The 27,813-nt window shown below is 49.6% G+C and overlaps 1 protein-coding gene across 1 annotated transcript in view; it reads right to left on the bottom strand.

Annotated features, from left to right (window-relative positions):
• Positions 1-27,813, bottom strand: part of GCN1L1 (GCN1 general control of amino-acid synthesis 1-like 1 (yeast)) — a 75,122-nt gene that overhangs the window by 33,275 nt on the left and 14,034 nt on the right. Inside the window, exons 6-34 of the mRNA XM_011948601.1 lie at positions 26,468-26,566; positions 26,241-26,375; positions 24,991-25,059; positions 24,755-24,863; positions 23,417-23,491; positions 23,019-23,147; positions 22,436-22,486; positions 21,342-21,440; positions 20,922-21,095; positions 17,662-17,814; positions 16,015-16,107; positions 13,515-13,590; positions 13,206-13,365; positions 11,628-11,817; positions 11,405-11,529; positions 10,422-10,600; positions 10,032-10,125; positions 8,836-8,949; positions 8,519-8,717; positions 7,172-7,327; positions 6,571-6,752; positions 5,641-5,721; positions 5,201-5,344; positions 4,335-4,462; positions 3,969-4,158; positions 3,699-3,769; positions 2,639-2,804; positions 2,165-2,359; positions 415-661 (exon numbers count right to left, since the gene is read on the bottom strand). Coding sequence (XP_011803991.1) covers positions 415-661; positions 2,165-2,359; positions 2,639-2,804; positions 3,699-3,769; positions 3,969-4,158; positions 4,335-4,462; positions 5,201-5,344; positions 5,641-5,721; positions 6,571-6,752; positions 7,172-7,327; positions 8,519-8,717; positions 8,836-8,949; positions 10,032-10,125; positions 10,422-10,600; positions 11,405-11,529; positions 11,628-11,817; positions 13,206-13,365; positions 13,515-13,590; positions 16,015-16,107; positions 17,662-17,814; positions 20,922-21,095; positions 21,342-21,440; positions 22,436-22,486; positions 23,019-23,147; positions 23,417-23,491; positions 24,755-24,863; positions 24,991-25,059; positions 26,241-26,375; positions 26,468-26,566 — 3,883 coding nt within the window. The remainder of the gene's footprint in view (positions 1-414; positions 662-2,164; positions 2,360-2,638; positions 2,805-3,698; positions 3,770-3,968; positions 4,159-4,334; positions 4,463-5,200; positions 5,345-5,640; positions 5,722-6,570; positions 6,753-7,171; positions 7,328-8,518; positions 8,718-8,835; positions 8,950-10,031; positions 10,126-10,421; positions 10,601-11,404; positions 11,530-11,627; positions 11,818-13,205; positions 13,366-13,514; positions 13,591-16,014; positions 16,108-17,661; positions 17,815-20,921; positions 21,096-21,341; positions 21,441-22,435; positions 22,487-23,018; positions 23,148-23,416; positions 23,492-24,754; positions 24,864-24,990; positions 25,060-26,240; positions 26,376-26,467; positions 26,567-27,813) is intronic.

Here is a 27,813-nt window from a genome sequence, read left to right as displayed (position 1 = left end):
ATCCTGGCCAACATGGTGAAACCCCGTCTCTACTAAAAATACAAAAATTAGCTGGGTGTGGTGGTGTGCACCTGTAATCCCAGCTACTAGGGAGGCTGAGGTAGAATCGCTTGAACCCGGGAGATGAAGATTGCAGTGAGCTGAGATCGCGCCTGGCGACAGGGTGGGACTCAGTCTCAAAAAAAAAAAAAAAAAAGCCAAACCTCTCTCAGCTAAGGGTGTTGCTGAGTTAGAAATTTCCAAGTCCACGGAAAGCAGCAAGGACCCGGCTGGACTGGGTCACACACAGCAGGGCCCTCCGTAGTACACACACAAGCAGCAGCCTCCACCTGGGGTGTCAGGGTCAGATTCCTTCCTCTGGCAACCTGGGGACCGACTCCCATACTGGGCAGCCCCAAGCTCAGAGATGCTCACCCTCTCGCCGGCGGAAGTTCTTCTTATCCTGGATGGCATCAGTCAGTGCTGCCATCATCTCCTGTTGTTTCAGCGAGAGGATGCCCAGGCCCTTCACCAGGCCCGCCAGCCCATACGCGGCCCCTTTGCGCTCTGCGTACTTGTCTGACTCCAGGAGCTGCTGCATGAGCCTCTGGATCATCCCTCCAGCGTCTTCCTTGATGGCTGGCACAAGGGGTGGCAAACAGCTGGCCACGGACTCCTGGACCTAGGGAAGGGCCTGCCTATCAATGATGTGGCTCTGCTGCAGCAGTTTCATGGGGTCTGACCATCCTCCACAGCACCCACTACTAGATGTCCCAAGCCCCATCTCAGCCACTGCCTGCAGGTGTCACAGGGCACCAGAGAAGCAAACAGGTACACACAGTGTTATATACCCCTCAGGGTGCATACTACAATCTGCTGACGACAAAAGCTTCAGCCCGTATGGTGCCATTTCGGGTCTAAATGGAAAACCTAGGCCTGGGCAGGGGGGTAGGTGACAAGGAGGGGACTCTAAAGACTAAATCCACTCAGAAAGAAAGCTTCCAGAAAAGTGTGCTGTTTTGCTTCCATAAAAACAGCCCGTGTCTCTGTTTCCAAACTTGTCAAAATCACAGAGAAATAGGGCAGGGCCTTATAGGACCAGGCACAAATTGAGTGGAACCAAAAGACACTCAATCCTGCCTCCCAACCGCAGCTCACTAAGCCCAGCTTGAGAGCAGCAACCCTGATGCCACGCTGGCAGGTGCCCAGATGCGACTCTTTTGTAGTTTGGGCTTTCTGACACTGTATTTGACCACAATTTTGGAAACTGTTTTCAACTGTGCATTCTTTTGGTACAGTTTTTTGTTTTGTTTTTAGAAATAGGGTCTTACCCTGTCACCCAGGCTACAGTGCAGTGGCACGATCCTCATTCACTATAACCTTGAATTCCTGGACTCAAGTAATCCTACTGCCTCAGTCTCCTGAGGAGCTAGGAACACAGGCATGGCCTCCACCTCTGGCTAATTTTTAAAGTTTCTGTAGAGACACGATCTATGTTGCCCAGGCTGGTCTTGAACTACTGGCCTAAGCACCCACCTCACCCTCCTAAAGCACTGGGATTACAGGCATAAGCCACCACGCCCAGGCCAACTGTTCATTTTATGAGGATACTCTAAGTGGTCCAAAATGCAAACTACAAAAAAAACACAAAATACATATATATATAGAAATATATGCATGTTTCTCAAACAAAGAAAAATAAATTTCTTTGCACTGTAGCTTAGAGGCTACATTAAAATGCACCTGCAACACATAATCAACACATGTAAAGGGCCAGGGAAAGGCTTGACATAAGACAAAGCCTGATCTTTTATTTTTTTTTCCCCTTTGTATCCCCAGTGCGTGTTAGTGAACAGAAAAAATGGAACTATCTAGGAGGTCTATTAGAACAAAGTAACAAAGAAACTCCTTCCCCAGGGGCATTCTTGACTATAAACCAGGTGAGTAGAAAAAAATGAAACTATCTGGGAGGTCTACTAGAACAAAGTAACAAAGAAACTCCCTCTCCAGGAGTGTTCCTGACTAGAAACCAGGCTCTTCCCTGGGAGAAGGGGTGAATCCTTACCAAAAACTGGACTTTCCAGGCCCTGATTGTCCGATTCCTCCCCTACCATCCCACTGCCTAACCACAGCCAGGTCCCAATTCTCTAACTGGCATGTGGGTCCCAGGTCAAATGGCAGGTACCTGCTGGGAGGGGGTTGAGAGGGCAGCAATGAGCTTGGCAACAATGGGCTTCACTTTGGGGTCACTCTTGTCCAGGTGCTTGGCCAGAGAGCCCATCAGGACCACCACACTCTGTCGCACAGCATCGTAGCTGGCATCATTGGGCGCGTTCTTCAGGAACTCCTCGAATACTGGCAACAGCGAGTTGACGTTCTCCTGGAAAGCCAAACCCCTCAGAGCCTCAGGTCAACCCTATAGGCTGCATCTGGGGATGACAGTCCCTGCCCTGAGGACCAAGACCAAGTCTAGCTCTGGGACAGGCATCCTGACATGCCAGCCAGCGGCTCTTCCAGTTTTCTGGCAGGACTGCTACAGACTTAAAAGAATTTAACACACTATTGTGGTCTTTTTGGCTCGCACTCAGCATCTCTGGCCCCTGCTCAGCCCTACAGCCTGCCTCCCCCGTGTCTCCTTAGCAGGCTAGGACCCCCTTACCTTCCCGTGAGTGTTGAGTGTTGCGAGGGCTGCATCCAACATGCACTTCCGGACATCTGGGTGTCGGTCGTTGAGGGCATCAGGGACAAAAAATTGGAAGAGTGGCTTCACCTGAGAGCTGTCCAGATACTGGGAGAGCTTGTTGAGGGCCAACGCCAAGCCACACCTCGGAAAGAAGTGGGAGCACATCAGGAGAGGCAGCCAATGGGCCTCCTCCGCCAGTGGAACCTCTGCCGGTGCACGGGACGGAGAGGGAGCTTGCCTGAGGTAAACACCGTTTTGGGGGCAGAGAACAGCATGAAGCCCATCACCCAGTGCACACCCAATGTTCTGGAACAACCCGCTTGTCATAGGGAGACCTGCCATCTGCCCTGATTTTACCTCCTACTGGGTGAGCAGCCCTGCATCGGTTCCCTCAGAGAGGAATGTGAGTGCAGTGCTCACCCCTCTACCTGCAAGGCAGGTCGTAAGAGAAGACGGAGGTAAAGGAACCAGATGCAGAGGCCTGTGGAAGTGAACACACTCTCCAAGGGCAAAGTGGTATTATTCTTTCCAGCCATGGAGCAAAGCATCTGTGTCCTATCCCTGGCTGATGGTCTAGAATGAAAAATAAGCCAGGATGGCCCATACACCACCCTACACTGACACACAAGGCCTCACGGAGTGGACAAGGCCAGGATGAGCCATTCAGAAAACTAACACCCTCGCCTATTTTGTGCCTGCTCTGTGGGAGGCAAGCGTCTTTCAAGGTCCCACTTGCTCCCAGACATCTGTCTAATCCTCCAACTGCTACTTGTGGGCTCTGTGGAGAAAGGCTAGTAGCTTCTGTTATTGTGCCCTGCATACAGATGAGGAAACAGAGGCCTGGGGAAAAGGAGAAACATGCTCGCAGTCACGCAGCTAGCGTAGGAGGGGCCAACACTTGAACTCACCCTTCCGCAACTCTGAGGGAGGTCCTGCTCTTTCATTATCCCATGCTGCCTCCTCACAGCACCCACCCAGCCAACCTACTACATCTCAGAAAGTTTGGAGTAGGACAAGGCTGGAACAACTGTTATACCTGGCTTCCCACTGATCTGGAGGAGATTCTGAAATAACTCGTCCCAAAGCATCCAGCACTGGGGGTGGCCGCTGCAACAGACAAGTTGGTAAATGCTTTGCAATGGGCAGATCAATGACCTGGGCACCAGGACTGTGAGGTGGGAAACTAGCCACAGCTACCCTGAGCCACCGTGAGCCCTGAGATTCCTGTCTGGAGCAGTAGGGGGCTGAGCAGAGACCCACCCAACCGCACATACCCAGACTGCATCAGGGCTGCACAGTCACTCACGTAGAGCTTCTCCTGGTAAATCTCCATGAGCCTGCCCATAACCTCCGCTGCCTGCCGCTGGTAACGTGCCACTGCCTGGGAAAGGGCTTCGGCCCCCGCCTGCCTTACAGCCGCCTCATGATAGATCACGTCATCGATCAGCAAGGAGCAGAGGTCTGGCTGCAGGTCTAGGCCCATCATTGACCAGAGCCTGTGGGAGATCCACAGTGGGGGCTGCTTAGACAACGATCCGCAGCATCTGCCCCACCGGCCCGGCCCCCGCCGGCTCGGCCCTTCTTCCCACTGGAGGCTGAACACGCTGAGTTCCGTTATTTCCTAAAGGAAGAGAGGATGGAGCAGGAGAAAACGACATGCTGACTCTCTCACCTCTCAGCCAGCTTCCGGATCTCCTCTTCCTTGTCAAACTTGACCACCCAGAGTCTCCGCAAAAGGTTCAGGCCATTCTTCTCATCGGTATCAGGTGCTGGCAATATCATGTGGAGTTCCATCAGCCCCTGGAAGGGGTGGGATTGGACCGCATGAGGCACCATCTTTCCGAAAAGCCTCTGACCTGCCTCCTCACCTCTCTCTAGGCTGTACTGTCCAAGATGGAGCCACTAACCACAAGTGGTTAAAGTGAAATCAATTAAAATTAACTCTAAGTTCCTTAGTGTGTGAGGTGGTAAAATGTTTTTTAATGTGAAAATTAAAACGTTAAATAAACCAGACAGATAAAACCTCAGAAAAAGTGTGTTCCTTTAGTTCAAATAATTTTTAAGGAAAAATTTACCATATTGTCATCATTTTTCACATTTTACCAAAAGCCAGTGAAAACTGTCACATATCAATAGCAGGAGGCTATGGACCAGCAGGTAGGAACCACTGTCTTACCACTCCAAGGGGATGCTCTAGTTTTTGGTCCAAAAGCCATGAAAAAAAGCCAAGTACATGGCAATGGGCTAAAGAAATGAACTCCTCCTGCAAGTTAGGTCTGTCTGTGGAAGTACCAAAGTCTGCATTCTAGTTTAAAAATTAAGTGAAGTGTTCCAAGGTAAAGGAAAAAATACAGTGATACATCATGACTGCTTGGTTTTCTGATTCTCAGAGAGACCCCAACCAAGTGACTTCTTCTCTTTGTCTCTAGGCCTCCCGCCAGGGTGAGGGACAGTCTCTTAAATGCTTATCATGCAATTTGCACTTGCATAGAGTGACAAGGGACACTGCAGAGGCTCTGTGAGAGACTGAGCACACACCCGGAGCACGGTTTCCCGCACGCTGGCACACGGGGACTGCAAGGCACAGAGCAGCACGTCCACCTCCTCCTGCTCTGCAAAGGCACAGCCATCATCACCACTGCTGCTGGCACACAGGGTAGTCAGGGTGTCTGAAGCTAGAACCTAAGAAAAACACCAATCCACTGGTTCAGGCAGCAAATCATTTACTACTATGGGGCCAGAGAGGGATATGCACTGAGAATGGCCACCCCTACAGCACTGCAAGGGCTAAGACCCCAGCTCCAGTGGCAAAACCCTTCACTAGCTAACAACAGTCAGGCTGGCTCTCTAAAGCAGTTTTTCTATCAAAGTCCAAAAGTGACGGCTGAAAGGAAACTAGGACTCCACCCTTTATACTGGGACCTGAGGTCTGGGTCACAAACTGAGTCACAGCAACAGCCAACTGAAAACCAGGTCACCTGTAAGCGGGGCGAGCCCGTCCCGATCACCCAAGTCAGAAGACGCAGCATGGCCACGCGAGGCAGCAACTCTGGGCCATTCTAGGAAAGAACGGCAGGTAAGTAGAGATGAGGCTGTGGGGAGGTCTGTAACCCAGGCGGCCAATGACAGGGCACCCCCTCACCCACAGGCGAACATTCTGGATCATACAACTGGCCCCACCATAGAAACCTCATTACAGTTAGGTCCACAGGTGCTAACCCCAGTCAACCATGATCCTCAGGAACTAAAAACTAAATTCTGAAACTTGCTTGAAATTCACACTATGAAATCCAGAAAGACCATAAACATATGAAGAGACATTCAACTTTGTAAGAAATGCAAAATAAAATGAGATACCATTCTTTCACCCATCACTGACAATATTAATACTATCTGAGGTTGCATTAGGCTTTGAGAAAAAGAAAACTCTTGGTGACAGTATAGCTCAGAATATGCCATATAATCTGGTAATTCCATGTCCAATGAACCTGTCCTAAAGAAACGCTCACACTGGGTAAGTAAGGGGCATATACATACAAGAGGGCATGTCATAGTGCTGCTCAAAACAGGGAAAAGTTAGAAACAACCTTAAGATATTCATCAACAGGTAAAGAATTAAGTAAAACATGATACATCCATAGTGCATAATCTCATGCAGCCAACAAACTGAATCAGGTGGACTGATATGCAAAGGGATGGCAGGGGAGCCAGAGTCTACAGTCACGTGAAGGAAGCAGTCTGACCCGTTTTTGCCTTGAAAAACCCACAACACTGTGTGAGGCTGCTGTTGGTATAAACATACACCCTCTATTTCCCCACCAGAACTGTTCATGAGATGGAAAGAGTCCACAGGCCCTGCCTCCCTGATCTCCTTTAAACCAAGGGGAGAGAAGAGCTTCCCTGCCAACCTCGTCCACTCGCCCGGGTGGGGTGCTGGGGGAGGCCCTCAGTTGGGCGTGGACAGTCAGGATCTGAAGAATCTGGGCCATCCGCTCCTCCTCCTCCTCACTGTGGTGGGACATCTCGGTCAGCACCATCTTCAGAAACGGGAAGACTAAGGAGAAGGCTGGCGCGGACAAGGGCGCAGCACCTGTGAGAGTGAGAAGCAGATAAGATCCTGCAGGGGCCCGGGCCACTGCTGCCTATTTCCATCCTCAGGGAAGGTAGGGAAGGGATGGGCCAGAAGCCTGTTCTGACACCTGGAAGCACAGGGCACGAGGACGGACACAGCAGCTGGTAGTCCAGTCTAAAACCAATTCTGCTACTACTGCCAAACACTTCCCAGTTCCAGGATGTGAGAGTTAAAACAGAGAAGGGGACGCCAATGACAAAAAGTAAACACTCAACTGGGCTCACAGCCACTCACAGACTACCAGGGTTCAACTCAGAAATTCTCCATCTGGTCCAACCCCCCAGGCTCAGGAGGCCCTGGGTGACACTGTGCCTCGAGCAGCATTCCTGGCACCAGCTCACACCGCCTGGTGCCCCTGATCCCGTCCCAGCCCTTACCTGGCTCCCCCTTGCCCACCCTGCTGGTGATGGTGTGGGTGTGCAGCAGCGTCACTGCCCTCTTCACAGCCACGGACAGCTCTTCCTGGCACCAGGACTTATCCAGGACACACTCTGGCTTCAGCAGGCGCAGGGTTACGTGGCTCACCAAAGTGCCTGTGTTGAAGAGGAGAGACCCGGCAGGGGATGACACACACAGAGATGCAGAATCCAGCCCAGGTTCAAACGGGACCCAGTGCCTCACCCTTCTGACTTAAAATAATCTGCTTCGGGCCGGGCGCGGTGGCTCAAGCCTGTAATCCCAGCACTTTGGGAGGCCGAGACGGGCGGATCACGAGGTCAGGAGATCGAGACCATCCTGGCTAACACTGTGAAACCCCGTCTCTACTAAAAAATACAACAAAAAAAAACTAGCCAGGTAAGGTGGCAGGCGCCTGTAGTCCCAGCTACTCAGGAGGCTGAGGCAGAAGAATGGCGTAAACCTGGGAGGCAGAGCTTGCAGTGAGCTGAGATCCAGCCACTGCACTCCAGCCCAGGCGACAGAGCAAGACTCCGTCTCAAAAAAAAAATCTGCTTCGCCAAAATGTCCCCAACCTAAGTTCTTACTCGATCTTTGTGACAGCCTCAGAGGGCAGGTAGGCAGGGAGCTGCCCTTTGGACATTCAAAAAATGACTACGCTGACAGGAGACAAGGGCCACTGGAAGGGTCATTCAGCCAAGAGTACAGCTCTATCTGTGCAGCACCTCCACCTCTACGCAACAAGCCCAGCCAGCCAGGTGACACTTCTGGCAGGTTCCATATGCACCAACTGACTTTTCCACTCAGAACAGTTCCCAGATTCTGGCCTCACTCATGGGAACATCCTCGTTAGGTCAGGATAGAAGTCTGCTAAAGGCCATTAACCAACCACAAAAGCAAGGCCACCAAAACTGCCAGCCACTCTGCCTGGTGTTTGTGTCTCCAGAGCTAACAGGAAGCTAAAAGGTCACAGGGGCCTCTGTTCACTGCTGTCATGTGGCTGCTCAGGAGACCTGGGCTGGGCTGAGCCACCACACTGCACCAAACCATCCTCACTGCCACTGAACTTCTGACTTCTTAGTTTTAAAACTGGTACACAAAGATCGAACACTGACTAGCATCTAAAATCTGCTCCTCAGAGGGAAGGCACAGATGTGAAGTGGGAGAGAAGAGGAGGCACCACGTCTCTGCTAAGCACATCCAGCTTGAGCCTCCAAGGCTGCTTCCACAAGAAAACAAAACTCAGCAGCTGAGGTCACCACCCACCTCCCCAAAAGCACTCAGGGGCACCCCTGGACCATCCCTGCAGCCAGCAAACAAGGACTAACCCAAAGCCTTGAGCCTAGAGGGCATGACACAGGCAGCCAAGGACAAGAAGGGGTTCTTGATCCTGGGAGCAGCCAAGGGAGACTTCAGCAAGGGCAGGAAAGAGTCGACCAAAACAGGGATGTACTGAGTCAGGCCGGATGGGTTCTTGACCAGGATGATGTCCAGCAGTCCAAGCGCCGCCTCCAGCTCCCCATCCAGCTGCAAGCAGAGTTGCCCAGGAGGCAGGTCAGCAGGGCCCTGCTTGTGACAGCAAGGAGCGGGACCAAGCTACCCAGCACTCTTCCGGCGTGAGTGTGTGGTGGGGGTGGCCACTCACCTCCTGCAGCCGCCTCCGGACCTGTGCCTCCCTGTCCAGCTGGGCCTGCAGCATCTCCTTCTGCTTGCTGGTCAGCTGCACCTCCTCTTTGATGCCTTTCTTCTTCTTTATCTCCTAAAGGGGATGGGCAAACCAACCAATCTCATCTCCAAGGAACAGACCTCCCTCCCCTACAGAGGAAGGTGAGCTTGCTTCCACACAAACAGCACCACGCCAGCTCTAAGTCTGTGAGTTGGGCCTCTGAACCCACCATGTGCACCCCCAACCTCCCACAAAGTCCATAGCCACCTCGTTTCTATAGAATGGAGACAGCAATAGAGAAGTAAGCTCTCCCACAGGATAAGCTGAGCGTAGAAAAGGCCTGCTATAGTGGCCTGAAACAACAAGCCACAGAACTCACTCACTCATTCAGCAAACATTTAGTGAGCACCTGCATTGTGCCAGGCACTGTTCCCGACGGCAGGAATACCGGAGGGAACAAGATCAAGTCCCTGCCCTCACAGAGCTCACAATCTAGCCGGCGAAGATAGACAATAAACAAGTAAACCAACACATACATCAGATGCTTTTGGGTCACGACAACTGTTAGTAAAGAAACAAATATGATGCTTAGTCACAGGGAGGAAGGGTGGAGTCTACTTTCGATAGGGTGGACAGGCTGGCCACCTCTCTGAGAAGGGCACATGTGGACTGAGATGTGAAAGACAAGAAGAATCCTGCCTTGTGAAGACAAGAGAGAAGGGCCAACGCTGAGATAGGAAAGAGTCCTAAGTGCTCTGCTCCTGTCAGAACCCGCTCTGCCCAAAGCTGAATTCAGCAATCAAGCCAGGATTCCCCAGAAGTCCCACTGTACCAGGCGCTGTGCCTACTATCAGGAGTCTAGATGGGTCCCAGCCTTCACGGAAGTTGGGGGACAGACACGGAATTCAGCAACACCACTTAGCAGAGGAGACGTGCACTGCCGCCAGCACCCAGCAGAGGAAGAAGCTGGATTTGAGTTGTGGGTGGAAGAAGCTATGGAGCAAGGGCGAAGGGAGAGTGTGCCGGTGCACCAGACACTGGTCAGAGACATCAGAGGAGTGTGCCATGGGCCTCAGGATGATCCAAGTGAACAGCATATATGCAGTGAGAAAAGCCACCGGCCTGAGGCCACCAAGCTCAGCAGCCACCTTCTGCGAGTGCCTTTGTGTCCTTACCTCCTTCAGCTCCAGCTCGATGATCTGCTCTTTGAAGGAATAAGCTTTGTTCTCTCGCTTCATGTTGGCCTTTTTTATGCTGTCCTGCTGGGCACTGAAACACCAGAGTGGGTCATCAGCCAGCTTGAAAAGAACCGCAAGGCCTGTCAGTCTCCCACTAGCCATGAAATTCCAACTAGCTATTAAGCACTGTGCACGGGCAAAGTGCCGGATACTGGACACACTTTAGTACCCAGGACCTAAGCACCATGCCGGGGACACAGCAGGCCCTTAGCCAATGAATGGACAGGCTGTTGCACTCGACCCACAAGAGGTGCTGGCTCCATCCTACATGCAAGAAAACTATCCCTTGGGGAGCAAAGGAAACCGAGCCCACAAGTGAGGTCTCACCTCTGGATGATGGATTTGTCATACAGCTCCCCAGCAGGGGTCTGCATAATGGCAAACTCCTCCCGCGTCACCAGGCGCAGTGCAGGGTTCTGCACGGAGGCGGTGATGGTGCTGATGAGCTGTGGGAGGACCCGGTCTGGTGACAGGATGGAAAGGGAGCCCATGGCGTTCATGGAGGACTGCCAGACAAACGCAGACATGGTCAGTGTGTGCCAAGACTGGCACTGGCAAGAGGTCCACCACACCTGAATGCCCCTGGCACTGGCTCCCATTCTTCATGCCACTGCCTTGTTACTCCTGGGCACTGTCCATCACAGTGGCCGGTTGGAGTCTATGTCTGCTTTCCTTACCGAGCAGTGCCCCTCTGTCTGACACAGCACCTGACGTGAGGGGATACACTCCTTCCCAATTCTCAATCTCCATGGTTCAGGTGGAGCTGCCCTCACTTTTTTCAGAGGTAGGTATAGACCCAGAGCAGAAGGAGCAGCGCAGAGATGAGCATGGCTCCCAAGTCAGATTAATCAGGGTCAAAGCAACCCCAAGCCAGTAGACGTTATTGAAACAAGCAAGCTCTTCCCCCAGAAGCTGATGGGGAGACAAAGCCTGGAACTCTAGCAGCTCTTGTGCTACCAGAAAGGGAAAGGGAAAGCCTGAGAATGGAGCCCACATCGTGGAAAACAGAGCCAAGAGACAAAGATGGATGGGACAGAGTAAGAGAGACATCACCTACAATGTCCCAAGGGTAACATCTGAACCTCTATAGTCAGCATTAGCTAAAGCCAGTCATATCCTTGGACTTTGCAGGTAAATGAGGCAGTAAGTTCCCTTTTGTGCTTAAACCAGTTTACATTTCTGTCACGTGCAAGGGTCCAAGCCTACATTTTACCCACCTTCACCTGCTTCTTTGAATCCTCTCTTCCTGTACCCTGTGATGAGAGGGCCCCTCCCCGACCTGAGGCCAGACCAGCTCATGTGCCCATCACCTGGTTTAGGGGACTCTGAGTGGTGATCCTGGGAATGATCTGATCCAGGTGCCTGGTGATAAAGGCTTCAGGATCGATCTTCATCCTGGCAAGAAGTGCTGGCCAAAGTCCAGACTGCACAGCCACTGAAGGGGAAGGGAGCTCTTTGAGGCCTTCTGCCTGGCCTGCTCTTACCCCATCCTCTAAAGCCCCAGGCTTTCCCTCACCCACCGCAGTCACAGACCTAAGGATGGGTGGTGGGAGATGATTAGCATCTCCTGGGCCAGTTGTTCGGTGTCAGTGACATCACCCTTGAGCCCTGGCACACCAGAGATGACACACAGAGCCTCCTGCAGCACCCGTGGAGGCACGTAGGCCTTGCCCGCCTCAGTCACCTCTCCAGCATCAGTCACCAGCGCCTCTAAGGGCAGCACCTGTGTGGAGACACGTGAGATAAAACATAAGAACCCCACTGCTAAGAGCCCTGTGCAGGCTTGGAACACAGGAACCAAACACGCCACGGACACAGCGGCTCCTCACTCAGTTCTTCCCTGGGGTCCTTGCTGGAGTGGAGATGGATACCCAGCTTCCTGCAATGGGACCCACAGGCTGTGAGATGTGCCTGGAAGAAGGAAGCACCTGTGACTTTGCATCTAAAAAGCCTACGGGGGTAAAGAAGGCAACAGGAACTGGTCCAGGAGACCCAGCCTGTGATGGCAAGTCTGTCACTGGCCACATTCCTCAACAGGCTTAGGGAGGAAGGAAAGCAGTGGAACACAGCACAAAGAGCACAGAAATAAGATCCACATCTTTGGGGGTCTCCCTCCATCGGGGGAGACACGGTGCAAGTCATTTGAGCTCCTGGAACCCCGGTCAATTCACATGACACAAGAATACCAAGCCCTATTTGCCTTTGAAAGGCATTGTTTAAAAAAAAAAAAAAAATCAAAAGAAAAAATGGGTAGAAAATGCTTCAGGGGCCAGGCACGGTGGCTCAAGCCTGTAATCCCAGCACTTTGGGAGGCCGAGACGGGCGGATCATGAGGTCAGGAGATCGAGACCATCCTGGCTAACACTGTGAAACCCCGTCTCTACTAAAAATACAAAAAACTAGCCGTGCGAGGTGGTGGGCGCCTGTAGTCCCAGCTACTCCAGAGGCTGAGGCAGGAGAATGGCGTAAACCCGGGAGGCGGAGCTTGCAGCGAGCTGAGATCTGGCCACTGCACTCCAGTCCGGGCGACAGAGCAAGACTCCGTCTCAAAAAAAAAAAAAAAAAAAAAAAAGAAAATGCTTCAAAAGTACAAAGTGCTTTAAAAACATAAAGTATTATTCAATTAATCAAGGATAAAGGGGGAGGGCACGGTGGCTTGTGCGTTGTAATCCCAACACTTTGGGAAGCCGAGGTAGGAGGATCACTTCAGCCTAGAAGTTCGAGAGAGACCCCATCTCTACAAAAAATAAAAAATCAAAAAATTAGTGGCCACTATAGGTGGTGTGCACCCATAGTCCCAGCAACTTGGGAGGCTGAGGTGGAAGGATTGTTCAAGCTTGGGAAGTTGAGGTTGCAGTGAGCAAAACAAAACAAAAACCCAAAAGACCCTGGAAAAAAGGTTAAGAAGCTACATGTGGGAAAAAAGTCTCTGAAAAGGAAAAGGAATCCTATGAAAGATGTTACTGGAGCTGGACGGCAGAGCAGAAGATGCTGGCATCACACAGAGTAAGAAAGAACAGTCAGGGAGTGGCCCAGTCAAAACCCCACAGCATAAGCAGGGGCAGCTAAGTGGATCCAAAAGCCCCAGTTCTAGAGCCCAGATGCCCTCACCTTGTGAGAACTGAGGACAGTCTTCAGCTCCTCCAGCAGTCCGTGCGCCAGCTTAAAGCCCCCAAGAGAAGACAGCAGCTTCCGAACCGTCTGCTGAGCCTGCCTGCGGACGTGCCAGGTGCGGCTCAGGAGCACCGCGACCAGAGCCCGGTGGTACTGCCTGCAAGCACAGGGACAGACAGGTCTGGGGGAAGGCCGGGAGCAGGGCTTTTCGCAGCCAACCCTTCCACCTGCCACACACCCTTTCTCAGGTTCTGCTAGCCTTCGCCTCATTTGGCCCAAAAGAAAAGGTAAGTCAGCCTCACGTACTGAACTTTGTTGCCAGTGAGTCTATGCGGGTGGTCAAGGAAAAGTCTCTCTGTCAGATGCAACACAGTACACAGGGCTAGGAGGGAAGAAAAGGAGTAGAAGTGTTTTTAAAATAGTTAAGTGTACACACACATATGTATACCCAGAAATAACTGGAATGAACTGAAAATTCACCACAAAATAAAAATGTGATTATCACTTGAAGTGAAATTACAGTTGTTTTTTTTTCTTGCTTATTGTGCACACATGTATTTTGCAATAAGAAAAGTATATACTATTTTTACTTACTTTAAATATATATATATTTTTTTTCTTTTTTTTTGAGATGGAGTTTCGCTCTTGTCACCTAGGCTGGAGTGCAGTGGCACGATCTCGGCTCATTGCAACCTCTGCCTTCCAGGTTCACGCGATTCTCCTGCCTCAGCCTCCTGAGTAGCTGGGATTACAGGCACCGGTCACCACGCCCAGCTAAGTTTTACATTTTTAGTAGAGACGGGGTTTCAATCTCTCGACCTCACGATCCGCCTGCCTTGGCCTCCCAAAGTGCTGGGATTACAGGTGTGAGCCACCGTGCCCAGCCCCAACCTACTTTTTTAAAAATAATTAAAAATTACTGGCCAGGTGCAGTGGCTCATGCCTGTAATCCCAGCACTCTGGGAGGCCAAAGCAGGCAGGTCACCCGAGGTCAGGAGTTTGAGACCAGCCTGGCCAACATGGTAAAACCCCGTCTCCACTAAAAATACAAAAACTAACCAGGTGTGGTGGTGCGCACCTGTAGTCTCAGCTACTCAGGAGGCTGAGACAGGAGAATTGCTTGAACCCGGGAGGTGGAGGTTGCAGTGAGCAGAGATTGTGCCACTGCACTATAGCCTGGGCAACAGAGCGAGACTGTCTCAAAAAAAAAAAAAAAAAAAAAAAAAAAAAAAGACTAGGGCCCCGGGAGGTGGAGGTTGCAGTGAGCAGAGATTGTGCCACTGCACTATAGCCTGGGCAACAGAGCGAGACTGTCTCAAAAAAAAAAAAAAAAAAAAAAAAGACTAGGGCCAGGCACCATGGCTCATGTCTATAATACCAGCACTTTGGGAGGCTGAGGCAGGAGGACTGCTTAAGCCCAGGAGTTCAAGATCAGCTTGGGCAACATGGTGAAACCCCCATCTCTTAAAAAAAAATACAGAAATTAGCTGGATGTGGTGGTGTGCACCTATAGTCCCAGCTACTCAGGAAGCTTAGGTGGGAGGACCACCTGAGACCAGGTTGAGGCTGGAGAGAGCCATGACTGTGCTGCTGCACTCCAGCCTGGGCAACAGAGTGAGATCCTGTCTTAACAATGATAGAAAATTACTATGAAGTTCTAAAAAGAGGCCAGGCATGGTGGCTCATGCCTGTAATCCCAGCACTTTGGAAGGCCGAGGCAGGTGGATTACCTGAGGTCGGGAGTTCGACACCAGCCTGACCAACATGGAGAAACTCCATCTCTACTAAAAAAAAAAAAAAAAAAATTAGCCAGGTGGTAGTGGCACATGCCTGTAATCCTAGCTACTCAGGAGGCTGAGGCAAGAGAATCACTTGAACCCAGGGGGCAGAGGTTGCAGTGGGCTGAGATCACACCATTGCACTCCAGCCTGAGCAACAAGAGCGAAACTCCATCTCAAAAAAAAAAAAAAAAAATTATGAAGTTCATTATAGACTGATACGGACTCTTTCCAGGTCTAGAAAGCACAGTACATACGGGCAGGCACACTACCATTTGTGTAAAAAAGGTAGAGAACAAACACATACAGGTATTTACTTGCATATATCTAAAATATCAAGGCTACAGAAGAAGCTAATAAAATTGGTTATCTATAGCTGAGGAACTGGGTAGCCAGAGATCAATGCAGTGGTATAATTTTCAATGTAGACCCTATTGTATCTATTTTTGAATTACATTAGTCTATTTCCTTTTCAAAATTTAACTAAAAATTTTTCTAAAACCAGGAAATGACTAACAGTTGTAGCTCATTAATGGGATGTTGCGATTTATGAGTCAAAAGACTTTTCAAGTCACCAATTAGTGGCAGACACCCCTAAGGCAATGTAGAATTTTAAACACACATTTAAAATTCAACTGTTCCTTTTCTGCCAGGATAGAAACCAGTAGTTTTTGTGTCTCTTGGTGGGGGAGTAGAGCCTGCCAGACTCCACAAGAGCTTCTCAGCTGCCTCAACACAAGAAAACCTCGGAGACAGCACCAATTACCCAATCAGCTATAATTACAGCTCATATCGTAGCTCCACAGCCATTACTGCTCTGTCTCCACGCATCTCCCAAGTCCCACTTCCCTAACCTTACATTCCCTACAGGAATGAAATTATTCCCACAACAGCTAAGCTGCTGGTCAGATCACTCTGGCCCAGGTTTTTGCAGACCTGACTGGCTGGTCAAGAAAGGTTCTTCTCTGAAGATTTTCCAAAGAGACTTTGCCTCACTCCTGAGTTCAACTAAGCGTGGAGTAACTTACCATCCTCTGAAGCCATAAGCAGGAATTTCTCAGAAGTGAAAACCTGCTTTTTCTCATCCACAATCAGCTGCCAGAAACTGCTCAGTTTGGCCTCTGCAAGAAACAAAAGGTTACCCCACGACGCAGCTCATCATGTCCCCCAGAGCTGATCCACTCCATCCTGAAGCTGCTGGCGTGGGCTTTGCTGGCAAACCCTCCTCTGCAGCAGGAGGCTCAGTGCTCTTCCATTTGGGGAACTGACCTCAGTCCTTCTGGTATCACTTCCTGTATAAAACTCTTCGGTGGTTCTCTGCTGCCTACAGGAGCCTAGGTAAACTGCTTCTCACCCGGAATTCCCATCCACCCCAGGCACCAAGCTGGAATACCCGAGGTTTACAGACTCTGGCTTTCCCTGCCCTTCCCTGACTGGGGCTGTTTGAATTCACACTGGGTCATTCCCTTCAGGATAATGAAATCCTTCCCAGTCTTCAGGGTACTAGTTCTTTCTCCATGAAACCCTTCCCAATACCCATCCCCCCAACTAAAAGCAATCTCTCCTTCAAAACTGCTCTAATGCCACATTTTCTCTTAAGCTATGGATATATTTTTGTATTTCCTTGCTCCTACTATGAAGTAAGCACCCTGAAATTTGCTGTAGAAGGTCATGTTCATCTTAGCATTCCCCCAGGTAGCCCAGTGCCTTGCACGGCCACAGTGGGCACACGATACTACATGAGGAGAGCTGAGCTCCATTCCTAACCAAAGAAGTAAGTTCAGGTGTGTCCCAGTGCAGAGATTGGGAGATGAAATAAAGAAAGCCTGAAATACGATATAGCCACAAAAAATGAGAAAGCTCTTTTTGATGTACTGATTTGGAATCACTTGGAAGATATATAGTATATATATTGTATCTAATATGATATATAGAGTATGCTACCCAATATGTTCAATTACATAAACACACTATCTCTGGACATAAAATTGGTAATATCATTTTTTTTTTGTCTTTTTTTTTTTTGAGACAAAGTCTCGCTCTGTCACCCAGGTTGGAGGGCGGTAGCATGATCCTAGCTCACTATAACCTACACCTCCCGGATTCAATTGATTCTCCTGCCTCAGCCTCCCAAGAAGCTGAGATTACAGGCAAGTGCCACCACACCCAGCTGATTTTTGTATTTTTAGTAAAGATGGGGTTTCACCATGTTGGCCAGGATGGTCTTGAAATCCTGACTTCATGACCCGCCCACCTCAGCCTCCCAAAGTGCAAAACTGATAACACTGTTTATGGAGGGAAACTTAACGGCTAAGGGAAAAGACAGGGCTAAGGGGTAGCTTCTCATGTTATATCCTTTTGAATTTTGTACTGTATGAATGTATAACCAACTGAAACAAACAGTCCCAATACTAAACCCTGCTCCATCTGGGTATCATCCACAAGCCCGTGTAGCACTGGAGCAACAGAACGAAGGACAGTGGGACAATGACAGTCCCCTGACTGCATTCCCACTGCCCATGCAACCCTAAGATTCATCCTGCAGATGACAAGCAAACCTGTGGCTGATCCAGTGTGGTCAGGACCAAGCTAACCCTGAACATCAAGACACTCCTCCCAAGGACTCTTGTCAGAGGCCTCTATCTCTACCATCCTGGACATCTCTGGACTCATACCAGCCTGTGAGTCAGCCACTGACAGCTTCAAGAGCAACAAGGCTGCGGCAACCCCTTCAGTGACTGTGGGAACCTGAGTGCTTTGGGAGGCTGCCTTCTCCACTGTCTGGATGAGCAAGGGCAGTAAGTCCAGGGCCTGCAACAGTGTGTCACCTGTGGAGAGAGGACAAGCACCTTAAAGGACATCCTGATTCTTGGAAATGACAGGACTGAGAAAGGATTTATCTAACTAACTGTGAACCAGATGACTAAAACCCTTCAGTTAATTTTTCAAATATCTCAAAAAGAAGTGAAGTTAAATCAAAATTTAAAGTCTACAGCCACAAAATTAGAGGCAGAAAGATAATCCTTATGGCTGGGTGCAGTAGCTCACACCTGTAATCCCAGCACTTTGGGAGGCCAAGGCTGGTGGATCACCTGAGGTTGGGAGTTCCAGACCAGCCTGACCAACATGGAGAAACCCTGTCTCTACTAAAAATACAAAATTAGCCGGGTGTGGTCCAGTTATTCAATTGATGGATAAGCAAAGACATTAAGTGAGTTGCTCAAGGTCACACAGCTAGCTGAGGCAAGTCAGAGCCACCCTCAATCCTATCAATTCCCACCTGGTACTCTTCCCCCATACCAGATGACCTTTGGACCCAAATTCTAAAACCAGAACCAATCCACTGACCTCTGAACTAAACTCGTTTAAAAAAAAAAAAAAAGGAAGCCAAGCACGGTGGCTCACACCTGTAATCCCAGCACTTTGGGAGGCTGAGGCGGGGGCATCACGAGGCCAGGAATTCCAGAGCAGCCTGACCAACATGGTGAAACCCCGTCTCTACTAAAAATACAAAAAAAATTAGCTGGGCGTGGTGGTAGGTGCCTGTAGTCCCAGCTGCTTGCGAGGCTGAGGCAGGAGAATGGTGTGAGCTCGGGAGGCAGAGGTTGCAGTGAGCCGAGATCGCACCACTGCACTCCAGCCTGGGCGACAGAGCGAGATTCTGTCTCAAAAAAAAAAAAATGGAGAAACCAGTTAAAACTATAGTTCAGCTAGGCGCAGTGGCTCATGCCTATAATCCCAACACTTTGGGAGGCTGAGGTGGGCAGATCACCCAAGGTCAGGAGTTCAAGACCAGCCTGGCCAACATGGCGAAACCTTGTCTCTATTAAAAAGTACAAAAATTAGCCAGGCATGGTGGTGGGCATCTGTAATCCCAGCTACTCAGGAAGCTGAGGTTGGAGAATCGCTTAAACCTGGGAGGTGGAGGTTGCAGTGAGCCAAGATCACGCCACTACACTCCAGCCTGGGTGACAGAGAGAAACTCCATCTCAAAAAAAACTACAGCTCAAGCCCATGTTTTCTTCCCCCCCACCCCCACACCTGGGTTTGTTGTTCCATGTTTTCATAGCTACTAAATGGGTACATCAGAACATTTTATAATGAAAGTAGTTTTCCAGACAATGTTATGGATTTGAATCCAAGAAATCTTTATTATAAAGGTTTTGTTTGGTTTTTAAAAGGTTTATATTATGTTTATTTTAAAAGCAATGAGCACTGAGTTCTGGCACTCTGCATTCCTTTTTTAAAAAATAAATTAAAAATAAATGCAATGAGCAGAACTAGCTCAAGCTGAAGAGACTAGGTAAAATCAAGTTCTTGCCATCCACAATTCAAGGTCCCACCTACAACTGATGGTCATTCAATGCAGCAATAATTCAAACTGATATAGTACATAGACTTTTTGTATAACTTTTGGTAGAGACAGAGTCTTGCTATTTTCCCTGGCTGACCTTGAACTCCTGGGCTCAAGCAATCCCACTGCCTCAGCCTCCTGTGTAGCTGGGACCACAGGCATATACTACCATGCCCAACTATTTTTTTAATTTTTTGTAGAGACGGGGGTCTCACTTTGTTGCCCAGGCTGGTCTCAAACTCCTGGGCTCAAGCAATCCTCCCACCTCAGCCTCCCAAAGTGCTGGGATTACAAGCACGAGCCACCTTGCCTGGCCTCATAGACTGTTTTATTTTTTTTTTTTTTTGAGACGGAGTCTTGCTCTCTCACCCAGGCTGGAGTGCAGTGGCCGGATCTCAGCTCACTGCAAGCTCCTCCTCCCGGGTTTACGCTTTTCTCCTGCCTCAGCCTCCCGAGTAGCTGGGACTACAGGCGCCCGCCACCTCGCACGGCTAGTTTTTTGTATTTTTAAGTAGAGACGGGGTTTCACCGGGTTAGCCAGGATGGTCTTGATTTCCTGACCTTGTGATCTGCCCGTCTCAGCCTCCCAAAGTGCTGGGATTACAGGCCTGAGCCACTGCGCCCGGCCCCATAGACTGTTTTTAAGTCATGGATGTGAGTTCACTATATCCCTAAGGCAGCTGACAATGTATTGCCTGTGCATTTCCACCATGGAAAATCTACGACTTCAGTCAGCACATAGTCAGCACTACGGTTTGAATAAACCTCACAAACCACTGCACAAAGATGATCTATGATTCTGAGCTGGGAGACGTATTTCAGAAAAAGATTTATTGCTTTCAACTCAGGGCAAAAACCTCTTGTGGTCACATTTTTCTTCCCTTATCATTAAAAGAAGTAAGTGAGTACAAAGTTCATCAGACAAGGCATTTCACACAGAAGGGTGTCCCCTCTCAAGAGGAGGCCCTGGAATCTCCTAGATGTTTCTTTTTCTTTTCTGAGACAGAGTATCACTCTGTTGCCCAGGCAGCAGTGCAATGGCTTGATCTCGGCTCACTGCAACCTCTGCCTCCCAGGCTCAAGCGATTCTGTCTCAGCCTTCCAAGTAGCTGGGATTACAAGCACCTATCATCATGCTTGGCTAATTTTTGTATTTTTGTAGAGACAAGGTTACACCATGTTGGCCAGGCTGATCTCGAACTCCTGACCTCAGGTGATCCACCCGCCTCGGCCTCCCAAAGTGCTGGGACTACAGGTGTGAGCCACCGCACCCGGCCCTTAAACCAGTCTTATCTCAGTCATTTTTCCATGATTTCAGATACCGTAGTGACAAGTTCCGGTTCTGGTCCTCTCCGAATAAAACTTTGTACTTTGAAAGTCTGACAAGGGGGAGAAGTCAGAATTTGTTGTGAAGACTGAATTCTGATTTTGAGCTAAGCCGAATGCTCTCATTTATTTCCGGAAGAAATAAATGGTGCAAAATAAGCTGAACTAACAGGGAAAGCAGGAACGTTAATAATACCCTAAAGACTCGGTCACTCTGCACGGAGACCTGGACACTAGCCCTGGGAGGTGTCTTACCCCGATAAGAGGCCAACATGCACTGCAGGTAGGCGTGCCTCACCGCAGATGTGGAGGTTTTAAGGCTGAAAGCTTTTTTGAACCATTCAGTGAGCTTCTTGGGCACTTCCGTAGTGAATCGGTTACACCAGAGAGCCAGGACAGAGACAGCGTGTACTAAGGTCCCTTCATGAACTAGGACAAAAAGCAGAAGTCCAGTCAGTCCAGTGTCTTATAACCATGTCAAATCATTGCAAGCAGCGCAAAAAACAAGCCAGAGTACAAGGGGGAGGAAGCAGTGATATTTCAGACAGCTCCAAGCCTTGCTCTCTGAGGGTGGTGTGTCTTCAGGAGAGGTTTATGGAAGCAAAGCTCCAATTGTGAAAAACCACGGTCAAGGATGAGTACAAAATGCATGCTCACCATGATGAATGGACTTACCTTCCTGCTGAAGGAATGGGATGAACAGCTCAGCCACGATCCCGTTCAGGACCTGACTGGAAGGTCCAGACACCACGTGATGACTGACGCTCCCAATCCCTAAAAGGCAGATTCTCTGTTCAGTCCCTTATCAGCACAAAACCACAGAGAGGCAAGTCTTCCTACTTCTGCCACCTCTGCACTCTGGGTCACAGACCTCTTCTGTGTCTCCAGCAGGCATACCTCTCCTTTAGCCATTATTGATCTTCCCTCAATGCCTCCTCTACACCTCCTGCCTTCTATAGAAGCCAAGCCTCCTGCTAGACCTGAACAAGTCCCTCTTGTCAAGCACACAAGCAGCAGGGTCCTAGGAGGCAGGATGGACCCAAGATGGTCACAGGTGTCAAGATCCAAAGAAGGATTCACCTCACCTAAGAATTATGTTAAAGCTTATCTACTACTAGGCCAGGCGTGGTGGCTCACGCCTGTAATCCCAGCACTTTGGGAGGCCGAGGCAGGTGGATCATGAGGTCAAGAGATCGACACCATCCTGGCCAACATGGTGAAACCCCGTCTCTACTAAAAATACAAAAAAATTAGCTGGGTGTGGTGGTGCGTGCCTGTAGTCCCAGCTACTCAGGAGGCTGAGGCAGAAGGAGTGCTTGAACCTGGGAGGTGGAGGTTGCAGTGAGCCAAGATTGTGCCACTGCATTCCAGCCTGGTGACAGAGCAAGACTCCATCTCAAAAAAAAAAAAAGCTTCTCTACTACTAGATCACAGCTCTACTCCCAGCAGAGAAATCCTGTATCTGTCTGTAATCCCAGCACTTTGGGAGGCTGAGGCGGGCAAATCACTTGACATCAGGAACCAGGAGTTCGAGCCCAGCCTGGCCAATATGGTGAAACCCCATCGCTACTAAAAATACAAAAAAATTAGCCAGGCGTGGTGGTACGCACCAGTAATCCCACCTACATAGGAGGCTGAGGCACGAGGATCGCTTGAACCTGGGAGGCAGAGGTTGCAGTAAGCTGAGATCACACCACTGCACTCCAACCTGGGTGACAGAGCAAGACTTCTCAAAAAAAAAAAAAAAAAAAAAAAAAGACATCCTGTACCTGAGAGGACGCTCATCTTCTGGGCTATAACAGTTAGTTTTCCTTCCGAGCCTGAGAGGAGAGACAGCAAAGATTCACATTCACATATGCCACAGTTCCCAAGAGAGTGAACAATGCAGTCACGTGTGTGATGCCACAATATGGTTTGTGATTCCAGAAGTAGTCTTTGTGTTGTGAAGCTGGGTTTAAAACAACATTTACTAGCCTTTTGCTTTCTGACTTAAGAAGGAATGTTCCTACAGAAAACTTGTGAAACAGAAAAAATATAAAGAAAAACATTTAAAAGGCAATCATGTTTCCATTACTCAAAGACATTTCTTTTCTGGTGTATTTCCTTTAGTCTTTTCTGCTATGCCTATAAAAATGTGTATCTTAAAAACGAAAAACCTGAAATCACCCCATCCACACCACCCGTGCAGGGTTTTGTTCATTCACACACATTCACATTCCAGTGTGATGTCCTCCTGGCCACACAGCCTCGCCATGAGCAGACTTGGAGCATCAAGTCCCCTTCAGATCCCAGCTGAGGGAAATACCAGGGACCATGCCTCAACCATCCTCATGGCCAAGAAGGCTTGCTCACCTCCGAGGATAGCAAATAGGTGCTTGGTCAGGGATTCCATGGCTGAAGAGTCACTGCACTGGCGTGCCAGGTTCCGCAGTGCCAGCACAGCTTCATCCATCAGGCGGGGACTGTTGGATTTCAGGTGACCTGGACACACAAAGCCACCGCTCAGAAGCAGCCAACAACTGAGCATCCAGACTTTCGTCTTTGTCTTTTCCATGCTGCCATCTCTTCAGTACTAGCTGTATGCTCTCATTCAAATAATCTCAAGAAAGAAACTGCCAGTGCCAATGTAGTTTAGGTTAGGACCTTATTACTACCTTGAGCTGTCCCCTACCCCTGCTACAACAATTAGGACAAGTACAACCAAAACCCAAGGTGCCACTTATGGGCTGAAGAGGGGCTGGGATACTCACCAGCCAGTCCTTTCACGATGTCCATGGCATACTGGCTGAGGTCAAGCGTCACTGATGCCAACAGACTAGAAATAGCTAAGAGGGACAGAAAGCACTGACCATGTCAATCTCAGCAATAAATTCAACAGATAATTTTTTTCTCCTACTCCCCAGCAAATGCTACTTGGCCTGCTGTCCGGCCACATGGAACCATGCCCACCCTTCATCTCTACAGGCTACATGAGTAGTCCCAAAGCTCTGCTGAAAAGCTGTATACCTCCCCATCCCCATCAACAAAAACTGCCTTTCCAACATCCCACCAACACATTTTACTAAGATACACAGGGACAGAGACTCAACACTCAGATCCCATGATTTCAAGTGCCACCTCCATACTAAGTCCAGAATGTCTAGAGAGGAGGTTCTTAACCTGAATGGTCTCCAGAAAGTTCTTTTGGGGAGGTGCAGGGGTAAGAGGATATTTTGTTTTCTTCCACTCAACTCTGAAGGTGAACACTTGATATTTTCTGGGAATCAAAACAATGGCTAGCACCTACATAAAGCTATGAACTGATCCAGTGGGTTCTTGAACCCCTAAAATTATATGCAGTATTCTTAGTGGATATACTTTTGTGTATTCCTCTAAAAAGATAGCCCATGACTTTCCTTTTCTTCCCTTTTTTTTTTTGGACAGGGTCTGTCTCTGTCGCCCAGGCTGGAGTGTAATGGAGTGATCTTGCCTCACTGGAACCTCTACCTTCCGGTTTCAAGTGATTCCCCTGCCTCAATCTCCCGAGTAGCTGGGACTACAGGCACATGCCAACATATCTGATTTTTTTGTGTGTTTTTATTAGAGACGGGGTTTAACCAAGTTGGTCACGCTGGTTTCAAATTCCTGACCTCAAGTAATCCACCTGCCTCAGCCTCCCAAACTGCTGGGATTACAGGCATGAGCCACCGTGCCTGGCCTCTCTTTTGTTTTTTGAGATGAGGTCTCACTATGTCATCCAGGCTGGATGGAGTGCAGTGTTGCCATCTTGGCTCACTGCAACTTCCGCTTCCTGGGCTCAAGCTATCCTCCCACATCAGCCTCCCAAGTTGAGCTCCTGGGCTCAAGTGATCTGCCCACCACGACCTCCCAAAGTGCTGGGATTGCAGGTATGAGCCAATGTGTCTGGCTGACTTTCAACATAATCTCAAAAGGGTCCCCAATCTCTCTCCCAAGGTCCCAACCAGGTAAACAGTGAATACATCCCCCTTCCCTCGCCCCTACCACACACACTTCTTGTTGCCAAATATTGGGAACAGAGATACAGGCAACTCGTCTCCCTCCCACCATCCTGGCTGACAGCAACCTACTTTCAATAACATTCTCTGGACTCCTCAGTAAGGACTTCTGTATGGTGGGCAGTATCAGGTCCTTAAATTCTGAGTGGGACAGGTATCGGAGCAGAGGGGCACAGCTATCCTACAAAGAAAAAGGAATAAGGCACCTAGCCCTCATGGGAACGGACCAAGAAGGAAAAAGAGTTCAGCATCCCAGAATTGAAAATGGGATCAGTTGTCCAGGTGAGTAAAGGCCACCTCTCGCTCACCAACAGGTACTTCGGAGGCTTGACTTTGCTCATCAGGATGTTCTTCATGTAAAAGTCCAGTAGGGCGCTCTAGAGAACACAAAGCTCTGGTAAGATCCTGACATTCTCAAATGTCTCATCACTGGCTTAAGGGGTCCCTCTTGCTAGAGTGCCTCCAAAAAATACAAATCAACACCCCAAATTTCAGTGTTAAGCATAGAGGTCCCACTGATCATGCAACCCCACTTAAAACCCTTCCACAGCCTTCCATGGCCCCCTGGGATAAAGTCCAAAGTCCTTGGTATGACTTATAAGGCCCTGCCCACCACTCAGCTGGCTGCGTCACTCTAACCCATTCCTGCCACTCCAACTCCTCTTGCCTCCTCTCTGTTCCTGCCCACAGGCTTTCTCTGCCCAAAATGCTCTGCCTCACCTCTTGACCTTGCTAATTCCTCTTCACTCTCAAAGTTCCTTTTTTTTTTTTTTTTTTGTTGAGACAGAGTCTCGCTCTGTCACCCAGGCTGGAGTGCAGTGGCCAGATCTCAGCTCACTGCAAGCTCCGCCTCCTGGGTTTACGCCATTCTCCTGCCTCAGCCTCCCAAGTAGCTGGGACTACAGGCACCCGCCACCTCGCCCGGCTAGTTTTTTTGTATTTTTAGTAGAGACGGGGTTTCACCGTGTTAGCCAGGATGGTCTCGATCTCCTGACCTCATGATCCGCCCGTCTCGGCCTCTCAAAGTGCTGGGATTACAGGCTTGAGCCACCGCGCCCGGCCGCAAAGTTCCTTCTTTAGAGAGATGTGTTCTCTGACCCACAGCCTAAATCAGGTCCTTCCGTTGTGGAGTCTCACAGCTTCTCACACTTTCCCTTTGTAGCACATACTAGTTATAATTAAGTAGACTATCTGTTTAATGTCAGTTTCTCAGACTCAGTTCCCTGGGGGCAGGGGTCACAGCTCTCTTACTCACTGGTGTACCCCCAACACCGGGCACAGTGCCTAGAACATGGCAGCCACTCAACTGGGATAAATAAGTGACTGCATGAACAAGCAAACTATCACCCAAGCCAGAAACAGAAGGGAAACTTTCCAACTCCTAAAAGTTCATGTATCATGGCAAAAGGCCACAGTCTCACATGAGAAAATCAACAAGTTTCAGATGAGGTCAACAGCTAGGGTCACCAGGGCAAAGCAGGTTCCCATTCCTTCCCTCCAGTGAACTCCCAACATTCCCAGCGTAGCAAACCCACAGTCACTCTGCCTTGGCACTTGCCTTGTGCCGACTGACCACGTCCATCTCCTTGTGGCTCGTGCAGAACTGCACCAGCAGCCCCAGCATGCCGGCATAGTTCTGGTTGGGCTCTAGGCTGAGAATGGCTGACAAGTACTGTTCCACCAGCCCGGGGTTCTAAAGAGGAAAGTGCCAGGCAGGTGTATAAGATGGCAGTGGGGGAGTGGCATGGAAGAAGCAATGCCCGCCAGCCCCTGCAGTCCTGTCACCTCTTTCCACAGCTTCGTGAGTTTCTTCACAGCACCATCCACGGCGTGCTTGTGGGAGCCGCCCAGCACCTCCAGCAAGAGCAGGCACTGCACTTCCACCTGCCAGGACCAGGAAAGACTCAGGTCAAGATGGGACACAAGACTGAGGGTCCCATGGCCCTCATAGCCTGCAAAGACCTCCATCAGCCCCTCCAAATCCTGGCTTCAATTCCACTCAGCTTCTCCCACTCAACTCCAGCCAGATCCTCCTCCCACCACCTCACACATTTAGTTCTGTCCTTTAACGACACTGTTCCCTCTAGGGTTCATTTAATAAGTATTTGGTGATCACCTATTATGAGTCAGACAATGAAGGCACAAGGGGAGTAAGACAGATATGGTCCCTGCTTTTTTTTATTAAGACGGAGTCTCGCTATGTCCCCAGGGGGGAGTGCAGTGGCACAATCTCAGCTCACTACAACCTCCACCTCCACCTCCACCTCCTGGGTTCAAGTGATTCTGCTGCCTCAGTCTCCCAAGTAGCTGTGACTACAGGTGCGTGCCACCACATTCAGTTAATTTTTGTATTTTCAGTAGAGACAGGGTTTCACCACGTTGGCCATGATAGTCTTGATCTCTTGACCTCGTGATCTGCCCGCCTCGGCCACCCAAAGTGCTGGGATTACAGGCGTGACCCACTGTGCCCAGCCAGTCCCTGCTTTCATGTACCTTAGAATTCAGAGGAAAAAAAATGATATTAAACAAATAAATACACAAATGAATATACAATTTCAGTGAGGTTTAAGTGCCATCCAGGAAAAGAAAAAGGGTCCTGTTTCATTTACTTCGTATCTGCCTTGACCTGTCCTTCATTAATTCCACAAGTACTTACTGACCACTGACTACATGGCAGGCTCTATGCTGAGCACTGTGAATACAGAAGTGCAGCTTGATATGGCCATTCGAACTGCATGGAGTTCACACCGTCCAACCCAGATTGACATACATAATAGGTCCTTGACTAAAAAAATCTCAGAGGCTGCCGGACCTAGTGGCTCACACCTGTAATCCCAGCACTTTGGGAGGTCAAGGCAGGCGGATCACCTGAGGTCGGGAGTTTGATACCAGCCTTACCAACATGGAGAAACCCTGTCTCTACTAAAAACACAAAATTGGCTGGGCGTGGTGGCGCATGCCTGTAATCCCACCTACTCGGGAGGCTGAGGCAGGAGAATCGCTTGAACCCAGGAGGCGGAGGTTGCAGTGACTGCAATTCCAGCCTGGTGACAGAGCAAGACTCCATCTCAAAAAAAAAAAAAGCTTCTCTACTACTAGATCACAGCTCTACTCCCAGCAGAGAAATCCTG

Source organism: Colobus angolensis, unplaced genomic scaffold, assembly GCF_000951035.1.
Source record: "Colobus angolensis palliatus isolate OR3802 unplaced genomic scaffold, Cang.pa_1.0 Scaffold28, whole genome shotgun sequence".
In the NCBI taxonomy this organism is placed as follows: domain Eukaryota; kingdom Metazoa; phylum Chordata; class Mammalia; order Primates; family Cercopithecidae; genus Colobus; species Colobus angolensis.
Note: the sequence above shows the minus strand (reverse complement) of the source record. Positions and strands in the feature narration are given on the sequence as shown.